The sequence below is a fragment of the Malaya genurostris genome, chromosome 2, assembly GCF_030247185.1.
Source record: "Malaya genurostris strain Urasoe2022 chromosome 2, Malgen_1.1, whole genome shotgun sequence".
Classification (NCBI taxonomy): domain Eukaryota; kingdom Metazoa; phylum Arthropoda; class Insecta; order Diptera; family Culicidae; genus Malaya; species Malaya genurostris.
The window spans coordinates 284,649,909-284,662,929 of record NC_080571.1 but is presented as its reverse complement, the minus strand read 5'-3'; the positions used below and the strand labels follow the sequence as shown (position 1 = coordinate 284,662,929).

General features: G+C 37.9%; 2 protein-coding genes across 2 annotated transcripts; one reads left to right on the top strand and one right to left on the bottom strand.

Annotated features, from left to right (window-relative positions):
* Nucleotides 1-2,772: 2,772 nt before the first annotated feature.
* LOC131430398 (endoplasmic reticulum junction formation protein lunapark-B) lies at nt 2,773-6,108 on the bottom strand. The gene is made up of 7 exons (XM_058595336.1): nt 5,495-6,108; nt 5,284-5,369; nt 4,744-4,973; nt 4,485-4,684; nt 4,040-4,420; nt 3,765-3,980; nt 2,773-3,704 (listed from the first exon to the last, which is right to left on the bottom strand). Exons 2-7 carry the CDS (start codon nt 5,308-5,310, stop codon nt 3,496-3,498), a joined length of 1,263 nt encoding a protein of 420 aa, XP_058451319.1. The 5' UTR covers nt 5,311-5,369; nt 5,495-6,108; the 3' UTR covers nt 2,773-3,495.
* Nucleotides 6,109-10,365: 4,257 nt separating this feature from the next.
* On the top strand, nt 10,366-11,446 carry LOC131430397 (serine/threonine-protein phosphatase 6 catalytic subunit). Its single transcript, XM_058595335.1, has one exon. The coding sequence runs from the start codon at nt 10,465-10,467 to the stop codon at nt 11,377-11,379; it is 915 nt and encodes a 304-aa protein (XP_058451318.1). The 5' UTR covers nt 10,366-10,464; the 3' UTR covers nt 11,380-11,446.
* Nucleotides 11,447-13,021: the final 1,575 nt, after the last annotated feature.

Below are 13,021 nucleotides of genomic sequence, written 5' to 3'. Positions count from 1 at the left end.
AACCAGAATTTTGGAACTGACTTCTGAATCATAATTTTATTCCTGAGAATTTAATTCCTCAATTCAGTTCTCAGAATTCATTTCAAGAATTCATAATCTGATTGCTGGATTTGAACTCGAAACTAGGGTTCTGGAGCTAGATTTTGGAACTGAATTCAGTTTCGGAATTTAGTTCTAACATTACATTTGTCGTCAATCACCCCGATTCTGCAATCCGACGGATTTGTGATACGAACGAATCTACACTTTCGTTCGAGTTTGAATTTTGCATTATTTATTCCGTTCGACTTGTATGATTCGATCGACTCTCGTTCGGGAATACTTGAAATTGCGAATTTCAAAGCTGTCAACACTACTTACACGTTCTATATTATTTATATTATTCATTTCTTAGTAAACAAAACCGTCATAAACAAATTAGAACGATTCTAAACCGAACAGAATTAATACGTACGCAAGTCGACCGAGTAATGTTCGAAAATTTAACAACTCGAACGAATGATATTTGAGTTCATACCCAACTCGAACGGAATGCAGAATGGAAATTGCACATTCGATCAGCATATTTCGAATCGATCGACGTACGCAGAATCGGGGTAAATATCTCATACTTTAGTATAGAAGCACCGTTACAATTCGGGAAGCGAAGCAGTAAAAATTGCAAAATTCACACAATCCATCAACTAAGTGTGAAAGAAACATGCCAGTTTTATTGGTATTCACGTGCTCCAGTTATGTCTCTGTCATTATCTACCCGCCTTTTTAATTTGATTTTACGTTTCGTCTCAGACTCATCAGTATTATTGGGCGTAAACTTGTCGATAAAAACTGATGATCTCGTAAACATGTGGGTGACGAAAGAGTTCTCGTCAGTAACGTTGGAAATTCCTTATAGTTTCCTTATATTACATTTTGGTGGGGAAAGGGTTCCAATCAGCTTTTTACAGCCCTGTCCAAAATGTATTGCCCTCCCCGTTATTTTGTATCAGGCCGAATTAGCGCATGCGTGCCATATAAACGCCTCTTTCAATATGAGGAAATTACATTGTTACCCAGCAGTTTCTATTATTTCTTCATGTTGGTTTTCTTACCTTTGTTCATAGTTTGTATTCTGTTTTACCTTAATTCCAGTGTTCTATTCAGCTGTGATTCGTGTCTTTTGTTGTCATTTTTCACTCCGTACTTTTGCTGGCATGTTATGTTGCTTCCTTAAATGTAAAAGTTAGTTGTATGCAATGGTGTTTATATTCTTACCAATATTCCTTTCTAATTCTTTCAGCATTTTCGTATTTCTTGTTCCTCATCCAGTCATCCGTTTCAAAAAAAAAAAAAAAAAAAAAAATTAGTGTTTCATTGATTTTTGTAGAGCAGCTCATCATGGTTTGACGGATAAGAACTGAGGACATGCGTTTTTATTTAAATGATAATAACACTTGGGTTTAATAGTATTGCTACAGCATGTTCACATTTCGTTATCTTCGGTTAATTCTTGACAGTATATTACCATCCGCTCAGGCACTTTTGAACATCTGGTACACTGACTCGCAATCGAAATGTGTTACAACCAATTTGATACAACACACCCGAGGGAACGGTATAATGTATGTTGTACACACAAAAACACATACATACACACAGGCACATACGCATACACACATGCATACATACCTACATGTATTCCACAAGCAAGCATCACAACATTGAGTTACTATTTCTATTCTAATAGATTCTAACTAAAATTTGTGTGCCAATAGTCATCTCATTAGTAGAGTCACCATGTTATTTTACCGATTACTCGACTTTCAATAAATTTATTGAGATTAAATCGAATACAAAATCTTTGCCTCGTCTGTAAGAAGCAATGGCACATAAAAGTAGTTCAGAAATGATTCAATACTGCTGTTTTAACGAACAAAAAAAAATGCTCCAGATTTCATGTTATTCTTGAAATTAATCTATCAAACAGAGATAACAGATCTCACTCTAACTAATGGTTTTCGTACATGAAATGACTAATGGATTTGAGATGAATGGGGGTACCGTTACCCAATTTCTATCTCTTCTATTGGTCGATCGTTAGTCCTGAGCTGAAACGGTGGCCTTTATTACCGTTCTTGCATGCACTCACTCTTACATTTCATTCACACATCATCTCACCCATCAGGTCCCAAACGATACATCCTCACAATATAAACTGGATGAACATCGTTTGACAGCTATCAGTGGTTTGCTCATTGGTTCGGTCATTATTATTTTATTATATTCTACAATATTCTATTTCATTCCACAGTATTCCATGGTACACAAACCACCAATAAACGTCAAAGATGGATTCGATTTACCATTCATTTATTGTCATCGTGTGAAACCCAATTGGGATACGTTTACTCTACTTAATTTTCACTTCACACTGGTAATAAGGGCCGGTAGTATGAAAATAAAACATAAAAAAGAGCTCAGTTAAGCCCTACCGGCCTCTCCAACCCCGGATGTTGGAGCGTAATGCAATCAACATCTTATTCAAGTCGTTCCATATATTATTCATTTAATTCAATTATGAAACTAAAAACTGTAACGCATATCTTTATCAAATTGTAACGCTAATTGATTGTATGTGATGATGTTTGCAATACCGTCAAGCCCACCAACCAAAGGGAGGGGTCGTCAGTAACGTTGGAAATTGTTTTGAAAATGCCTTCAGCTTGAGCCAACTCGCAAAGGACGGTGTGGTTTCCGTTACAGAAAATAAACATGATTTTTTCTAATGCAATCAACAACAAACTTTATTCGTCACCATTGCCGTTTTAATATGTTGTATGATTTCTTATAAAAAGGATAACAAATCTTCATTTTTTACACTCAAATACAAAAGTTTAATAAATTAAATTATACACGTCCGTGCCTTCTAATTTTTCTTACCTTAAAACGGCCATGCCACAGTTTTCGTCTAAAGCTATTCCCCTCTAGTACAGCGTTATGTTACATCTGCGCCTGAATTCCATGTCTCAGCTCTCTAACGATTCATTTTATTATTGAAATCTCTCACAGTTGAAAAACATATACGAATACGAAAAGTGCTTCGACTAATTAAAATCTACATAAGACTATTTCGCGAGTACAGCTATAAAAGCGATATAAGGAATTGATAAAAAAAAACAAATAGTGTCAGAGCTAACAAATTGGAAATACAGTTTCGACTAAAATTTCGGAAAAAAAGTGAGTAAGAGATTAAGCAAATTGCATCATTTTGCATGAGACTAACTGCTTCTTTCGCATGCCAAAGATTAACTGCCGGCTTACTCATCGAGATGACCCCGTTAAACACGACTTTGATGGCTGTACTGTTCTTTACGAACTGCCATAGCAAAACAAAGCCGTGCAAGGAGCTTCGTGCCGCTGTCTGACCATTGATTGTAGAACAAATGCACTAACAAATCTGGGAGCATTAACTCCATGGCTTGTTTGGCAAACAAAAAATATAATAATAGAATTTTTTCAGTCCGTTTTGTTTTCTGTTTCCATCAGAGGGGTTTCTTCGCTGGTCGAATTTTCCTGATTGTCATTTTCGGATTCCGCTGCACGAGTATTACTATCCTCCGGTTTTGCTACAGTTTCCACTTCTGGTTCACTTCCGTCACTTTTCTCGAATACGTTCTCTTCGGTAGGAACCTCTGTGTCCGGTGCTTCTTCGCCTTGATTGGTAGCTGCAATTTGGATAACAGATTAGATTCAATATTTGTAAAATGATTAGGTATAGTAGGTACCCGCTACAATCTCAGCAGTGTGACTATCTTCAGGCGAAGAGGCTTCCGATTCCGACACCGACGGACTGGATCGTCGTAGTTCAGCTAATTTATCCATTTGAGCTTGCTCGAATGGCAGTCTAGGAGCCTGCGAACGTTGTTTCTTAGCTGGATTGAACACTCCACAGAACGCACATCGAAACGCAGTGTATTCGTAGTCTTCCTGATGGGCCATACCTGGAAAAGGTTTATTAAATCGTTTGTTGATAGGGTTTCGATTTCTGTCCCGTACGAACCATTATGCATCGTGCATTCTCTGCAAATCATTGCAAATCGACTGTTCGGACCATCGCCGACAAGATAATCGACCATTTTTTCGATCATCCCTTTCTGGCTGTGGTTGATGATGGGGAAGGGAGTGCGTCGGTAAGGCATCGTTTGAGAACCCCCCATCCCAATGGGTCTGTGAATAAGACCAGCCGATTGCTGTTGATACGCCATCGGTGTGGGCTGTCTAACGTTTACGTTGAACCCAATCGGTGTTACCGGCATCTGTCTGGCTCCGACTGGTGTCATTTGGATGCCTGGTGCAGATTGAGGTGCCAATTGAGGCCTAATCTGTCCTGGCATCTTGGGAGTCATCGGGAGTGGTTGGGTTCCTCTTGGAGGCGACAGGGCTGGTCGAGAAATTGAATGTTGATTTTTTTAAAACTAACGTCAACATCACCGTTCGATACTTACAACTCAGAGACTGTGTCTGGGCTTTGTGCGATTTGTCACCAAACCGGTTCAAAATATCCACCGCTACTTTGTAGGTCTCTTTGTCCATTACCTTTTCCAATATTCTCTTTTTTTCCGCCCGTAGTTCTTTAAGTTCATTTGTGTTTATTACCACCTTTCGCTCGAAGTACCAGGCCAGACTTTTTTTGAATAAAGTTATGCTATAAAAGTTCAGTTATATTACTCTGAAATCGGTTGTTTCCCACTCCTCCATACTTACATCATAGGACAGATCAGCAGAGGCAACGAGTGTATAATTCTTTCGTTCCATGTTGGCGGAAAGAACGCGAAATAAAATACTAACGACGAAAGCACGTACAGTCCAATTGAGATGACCAGGAAATTTCCCACAAAACGTTTCTGTCGTGCTTGAGTGCTGATGGTGTACGCTTCGATGTCTCTGATTTTTTCCTCTAGGTTTTCCAGTTTCTCATAAGTTGTTTTCTCTTTCTGTCATTAGAAGTAATTGCAAAAAAAATCAAATTATTAATTGCAGTGGGCATTCGAAATGAAAACGAACAACGTAGCCATCTGGTTTGGTTCCAGAGTGGAATGAAAAAAAAAATTCAAACACTGTGAATGATGCGCTTCAACGAAGGACGTTACGGACTATGAAATAAAACTATTTAACTTATCACGCAAAAAGCCCGCACGTTATGTAAAAATAACAAAGCTTTGAGTTTCCTCATTTTCCGAGTAAATAGTTTTGATAAAAACCAACTCGACACCTCGAATAATTAATCATCCAATAAGCACTCACCCGAAATCTCGATATTATTGCACCCATGGTGGTACCGCTTATCTAGCCAACGCGCGTTGGTCAACTTTCGTACACCGTCAAATTGCCTAAAACGATAGCAAACAAACATTAGCTAAATTCTTTACCGATAGATGAAGCTTCCGATCTATTTTTAGCTGTCCATGAGGAAATCCAAAAATAAATAACTTAATGCTACCACTTCGCTTCTTACCACGATTCTTGAAGCTAATCCGTTGGCAGTTATCACCAACAGACCACCAACTTCTATAATCCGGGAATAATGGTTTAATCTTTGTCAGTCCCACTAAAGGTCACTGGTCTATGCAGCACAGAGCAGAAGCTGACCACGCAATCCACAACAAACAAATTAAACTGATCCCACGTAGTTTTTCAACCAAAAGTTCCTTTCATTTTTTTCCACTTGGTTAGGTTTGTACTTTTTTTTAGAAGCGCATAATATTGGTCACACAGTCTTACACCGAAAAGCGATATAGAGATCACTCACGTTCACTACATGGACATTGAATGTCTTGATAGTAAGTTTTCGGTTTCACCTTTCTGACGTCGGGCTTTTTCCTATTTAATGGCTTGTTTTCAATTCCCCTATGCAGATGCAAATGATAAACATTCGCCAACCACCTCGGTCGCGGATGGTCACAGTTCCTTTACGCACAGAATTTATGTTTCAATAGTATTGTCGCTATCTCTCTTATCACTGCAATCACAGTAATAGAACAAAAGAGTGAAATATAGCAGAAAAATCAAGTTTTATTACGGGAACATTTTGACGATAACGATGATGCATCAGATCTTCGGTTTTCAAAATTGGGCGTTTGAATAGTAACTGTCAAAATATAATGTGTTGTCCACGAATCCGATTTTCTGAACCGGTTCAGGGTTGTCATGTTACCCGCTGAGAATGCGGTTAGTAGAGATGGGCAATTCGCTCCTGAGCTGTTCCAGTGAATCGAATCATTGAAGCCCACATTATCGAAATGACGGAATGAGCAATGAATTCTTACTCGACTGCATGATTTTTTAGTGCTTGATCGGTTCAGTGATAAAATTTTCGCCTGAGTTGGCTGCTCGATCAACCTGATTGACAGTGACATTATAAATGTCATTGAATATTCGCTCATTTTATGAATGTGTTAGTGTGAAATTTAAGCGACTTAAGCCATTTCACTACACTCCAGCTAGAGGAATGGATGATGTTGACTAAGGTAGGCCGTTTTGTTAATTTCCAACGAATTTCAATATTTTATGTTGGGATTCTAAGAAGAACTGGTTATTTACTAGTTCTGTATATCCGAAAAACATGAAGATTTAAATTTGTATATTCAGTTATATAATGTTTTCGTTTAAAAATAAACTGAAAATCAGCACGAAAACGTACAAAATCAGAAAAGAAGAAGAAGAAAACGAATTGACAATTCAGTCCGCATCTTCTCACTCAATTCCGAATGATTTCCGAATCAACCGGTTGTAGGCGAACCGGTTCATTCGGAATCGGTTGTTGCACTGGAGTTGGAATTGATTCGGAATCCATTATGATTTCCACATGAAATTCCGAATGAAAATTTCTCGCCGATTCGGAATTGATTCGGAATCCATTCGGATCTGATAATGTGGGAGTGAGCTGACAGCTCACAGCTCTTTTCAAAAGAACCGCAGCTCACCAGCTCACTCTTTTGCTACCCAGTTCACTGCATTATGACGCAGGGAACACGCTACGAGCTGATCGGATCTTCGGCTCTTCAAGAGATTCAATTTAGTCGACATCAATTAAAGATAAATTATTTCGCATGGCATTCATTGCATCATTGCAAATCAATGATTCAATTTTGATCATGCATTTGAAAAAAATCGGTGCATAAGAAAAACGGCGCACAAAATGAACCTTAAGTTCAAAATAAAAGAGCTGATGAGCTGATACATCGAATCGATTCACTTTGGTGAGCTGATCGGTTCGGAGCTGTTCACCAAAATGAGCTGTTTTGCACGCCTCTAGCGGTTAGATCTTGTCATGTGTTGAGCGTTCACGAATTCACGTTGAATTCCGAATCGACGGGAAATTTTCATTCGGAATTCCATGTGGAAATCAGGCACAGAGGGGGGGCCTGAGTGGCCCTGGCCTCTACCGAAATCAGAAATAAAAAAAATCAGAAACAAACAAAAAACTAAACATAATGGAAATTAAATACGGGGCAAAATAAACTACAATAATAATAATAAGACACCTAATTGAACTGGATGACTGGAAAGAAAAAGCTTACCATAGTTGAACAAGATTCTGCAAATTAGAAAGATATCCTGCCGCTAGATCTCGTACATACTTATTCAGGACTAAAACAGAACAAGTGGACTTCGACCAAATACAAATTATAATACGGAATGCTTCGACAAATTTTCAAGGACACATTTTGGAAAGTGCAGTGCATTGTCATGACACAACATCAGAGTGACAATGTACTTTAACGAATTTTATATATAACTAGCAACGCTGAAGGGTAAGAACAAGTTCACCATACACGGAACCGCAAAACAACCTAATTTTAAGTACATTCCACCCAATTTGGGGGGTTCCGTTCAATAACCTATTTTTTGGTAAAATGGCTCTAGGTAGTTTCCGTAAGGCACGTGGAAAAAAATACTTTAAGATTAGTTATATCTACTCAATGGTAAGTTATATTTACTCAAGGGGCAAATGACTCTAAACTCTAGACAATCTCATACTAATAAACTCATTTCATTTCAAAATAATCTTCTCTAATCTCATTTAATCCCAACTAGTCTAGATAAGTCTGTGTAATTTTAAAGTAATCCAACCTAGTTTTACCTAATCTTGTTGGAAGTGTATCTGTCATTCGAGCTCACAAACAGAGTTGCCATTTATATACAGATTTATCTGTATTATACAGATTTTTACATGCTCATACATAACAGACATTCAAGCTAGTACAAACTTTTCCAAAATTTTATTTGATTAGAGAATACAGAAATACAGATTTTTTATACAAAGTAATACAGATTTTCTATGAAAATATCTGGCATCTCTGCTCGCAACAAAGTGAATGACAAGTAAGCAAAGAGTTGACCTGCATCAGACCCTGTCAGCTTGGAGCGAAATCTATCTTCAGTTCAGCAACGCCATCGTACGGTATCACATTCAACATATCATGTCAATTGTATAGGTGCGCAGTGCTGCTAATTTGGCGCGCACGAATTCGATATTTCCTTCCTCTACTTCTATGTACGAGGTTCGATGCGGACTCGCCTGAGGGCACCATGCTCACAAAAAAAGATGTTACCAATGATTTATTTGGGAAATGTGAGAGCTGGTTGCAAAAAGAAAGAAAAAAACAGAAAAGAAACAAATACTACGTTGACAGCTTCTTATGTCAAAATAATGCTTTTCCAGATCTCGGCTTAACTTTTCTAATCCCATTCTAATCCAGCGAGATCCCTGCTAAACCTTTTTACTCCCGGTAAAACTTGTTTGAGTTCAGACAAAGTTTAGAGTGATTTGCCTCTTGTATTTACTCTACAGTTGCGTCATATTGACTCAATTTCAAGTTGGTACGGTTTACTTAATTTTGGCTTATTGAACGAAACTCTCGCCGTTGGGTGGTTTTGCTCTTTGTATTTTGACAACAATGGAAGGAGCTAACGGAAGAGAAGATTTAAAAGAACTCAAATAATAGGTAGTTTTTATTTTCCGTGTAGTTACTGTTTAATGTAGTGAAAAATAAACTTGAACTATGTGGTTGTGTATGAGTGATATGGAATGTTCTCAATCCAACTGCATGCTCCACTGTCTAGTGCGTTGGGGATGCCGCTAGCTCAACATTTGCCTGCGATCGCTATAGTGAAGGCTATTCTTTAATGTGTACCAGGATATGATTAGTTGGAAATGGCCGATTGATATATATGCGAATGAGGTAACGAAAATTGGTGGCTGTATTACCAAGTCACAGTCATCTTAGCAATTCGACACCGACAGTTTACTTGGATGAATCAGGAGCATTGATGAGTACGGATGTTTGCTTGTGAAAGTGGACAACCACGTGAAGCCTATTTGAATTCATCCTGATGGAAATCGCTTCGATATGATAAAAAGGGTTGATCATCAAGTTTAGATTTGATACTGATACTAATCTAATATTGTAAATCATTTGTTGACGTTTTAAATTTTTTAGAATCGATTAAATTTTATAAGGAATACAACAACTAATATTCAAAAATAATATTTTTATTTGCAGTAAAATTGCAATTATTGCATATCTTTTAAATATAAAATATCTTTTAAATAAAAAGAAAATACTAATCTAAACCGACAGCGGAACAAACAGTTGAAATTCAGCGTTGTTGAAAGATGATATTGCAAATAGATCACACGCGAGGCCAGCTGGCTTGTATCAATAAGCGTAAAATTAAAAAAGTTCCACCTCCAAACCCATACTAGCGTTCAAACGAGCGTAGGCTTGGTTAAATTTGTTAAGACACATCCGAGAAAATTGAGCGCAGAGAAAAATCTCTGAACAGTGAACATTTTTCAATCTCATCGAGCTAAGTCGAATGGTCATAGCTATGGTTTTCCGTGGCTTCGATCAGAAATAGAAGGTCAAATTCTACAAAAGGAATATAAGATCAAACTTTTGGTATATAATTGAACTGAAATATTAAATCACTGTGCATATTTCGCCACCAAAATTAAAACTAATGAAACATTTTGATATTGCACTAGAATTTGAGCTGCAGGAAAAAGATACCTTTGATCAGAGCCTCGGAGACCCCTAGTGTTATGTACCATTTGTTAAGTATATATGCAACTAAAAGATGAATATTCTTGTTCTCAAAAGATTATATACGCTACACAAAATTTCAATACTTCCATGTGAGTGAATTCCGTGGGACAATCGAACTTATTTCGAACAACCAAAAATTCCGTGTGACAAACGAACTTATTTTTTGTTTCCTGTAATATTTTTAACGCCAAACCCTGTTAAACCGGTTCTGAATAATTGTTCACAAATTGCCTTTGTTTGGCATTACTGCTCTTTTGACATTTACGAGTTGTTCTATTTATATTGTTGACAGCCCTTTGTGGAAAAGGTGACTTGAATACCCGTTTTTGTCAGGAAAAATTGATAAGATTCTTTTGATTAGTGAAATAGCAAAATGACTTCAGAGTTAGATCATTGGATTGAAATTACAAAACAGTGCAAATATCTGCCCGAGAATGACTTGAAGAAGCTGTGTGATTTGGTTTGTGATCTTCTAATTGAAGAGTCCAATATTCAACCTGTAAGCACACCAGTCACCGTATGTGGAGACATCCACGGGCAGTTCTATGATCTGGAAGAGCTTTTTCGCACTGGAGGACATATTCCGGACACAAATTACATCTTCATGGGCGATTTCGTTGACCGTGGTTATTACAGCCTGGAAACGTTCACCCGTTTGCTGACGTTAAAAGCACGATACCCGGAGAGAATCACTTTACTTCGAGGTAATCACGAGTCACGACAAATCACCAAAGTGTATGGATTTTACGACGAATGTTACACAAAGTATGGAAATGTAAATCCGTGGAAGTATTGCTGTCGGGTGTTTGATCTCTTAACAATCGCTGCGTTGATCGACGAGGAAGTTCTTTGTGTACACGGCGGGCTTAGTCCGGAGATAAGAACATTAGACCAAATCCGAACGATCAATCGGGACCAGGAGATTCCCCACAAGGGCGCTTTCTGTGATTTGGTGTGGTCCGATCCGGAAGATATCGAAACGTGGGCCGAGAGTCCTCGAGGAGCCGGCTGGTTATTCGGCGTAGACGTTACGTTTGACTTCATGTACATTAATAAATTGGAGTTGATCTGCCGGGCGCACCAGTTGGTTCACGAAGGAATAAACTACTTGTTCAATCGTAAGTTGGTTACGGTTTGGTCTGCCCCGAACTATTGCTACCGCTGCGGCAATGTGGCGGCAATACTTAAGTTTCAAACTGCGGATGATTCGGCGGTAGAGATATTTAAGGCAGTGCCGGACAACGAACGAGTTATGCCGAGCCAACGTGTTACACCGTACTTTCTGTGAAGATAATCTAGTATTCTTATAAAATATAACCAATGAAAAGAAAATAAATTGTTGCTTTGTGTAAAAAGGTGTGTTAAATCTTATATTAACAGTAATTAAACGAGTTTTTTTTTGTAAGAGTTTGGTTGGAACGAGTCCGAATCTTGAGCCTGTTTCGCTTTGATAAGTTTTACATTCACATTGTTTAGGTATTTTAGTATTCGGTTGCTATAAATTAGAGCAGCTCGATCTGATATTGTTGCAGTATCTAATTATCTGATCATATAATTCACAAGTGCGGAACTGAGATATTGATATTTTCAATATTTTGTATCTTCAATTCATTGCAAGAAAGTACAGCAAGTCTGTGCTATGTCGACAAGTTATGATTACTATGAAGTAAACTCAGCACGGATTGCTTGCCATATGCAAGAGAACGAAAATCTCTCGGAGTTGTTTGAATCCATTTGAAGCGAACATTGCATTAAGGCGAGGCTGGCCGATGGAATGATATCCTCGAGTCACGATTTACTCTGTATTTGAAATGGGTAATCTGAATTCGATTGAGCTGATTCCTTGACTTAGGCCTTTACACCGAAAATCATCAATGGCACTAAAGGCAAAGATTGTGTGTAATTTTTCGAGAAAAAACGAGACGCTGAAATAAAAAAAAACATGTGTTCCTAGAAGCAGTTGTGGAAAGAGGAATCTACATTTTTCTTTTACTTTTCGTATGGTTTTAGAATTGTTATAAAATGCATTCCCTGGAATTCAATCATGACCCGGAGGAGGGATGTACACTATTAAATCTGGTGTATGAGTAAAATTAAAGGGTGCACCAACCGAATCGTATCAATGAAATGTTTAAGCAATTTTGACAATTCTAAAGATAGAAAAAATATGATTAAGATTACTGTTTCACTATAAGCTTCCGAAAACAACATCGATCTAGTTGCCTTCGAACACGCCGGCCAATGAGTCCCCGGTCTGAGAGACATTGTGGTTACCTCCTCAGCAGCTTGTGATTGAAAGAGGTCGAATCAGTTGCTGCTTGCTCTCGTCCGTGGTCAAGGATTGCTGCGTCGAATGTTAGATGGATTACTGACACTGACGTAGCTGTCAAGTATGACACATTTCGTACCCATATCCCACAAAACGTCTCTGGTCGTCCAAATGAGACTGTTGTTCCGAGAATCGCCTCAAAAGTTAATTCCATGTGAAGTTGAAAATAAATAGCTGACATCATGAAATCAAAACGAAGGGTATTCACAATTTTTCATGAGCACTTAAATATTAAAATGATTTTTTTTAATCAACCTAGTGGTGTAATGATGCCCTTCTCTTGTCATTTAAATAGTCTCATTAAAACATTTAGGCATGAGAAAAGGTTACCGTAAGACCCTTTTTTTCGCTCACTAAACTGAACTCCAGTAACATTTTCCTGGTACTTATGAAGCAGAGATTCGGATACCGATAGATTTTTGCGCCGGAGTGTGAGAACAGTGGATATTTGGTGAAAATTAAGCTACATTTATTTGAAATGCACATCGAATCGATAAAATATATCGTCACCTCTAGATTCCATATGAATTCCTTATGAATGCCACATTGTTTCAATTTCTAATGAATCATGGTTGACCGAATCACAGTGTTTTCACATACA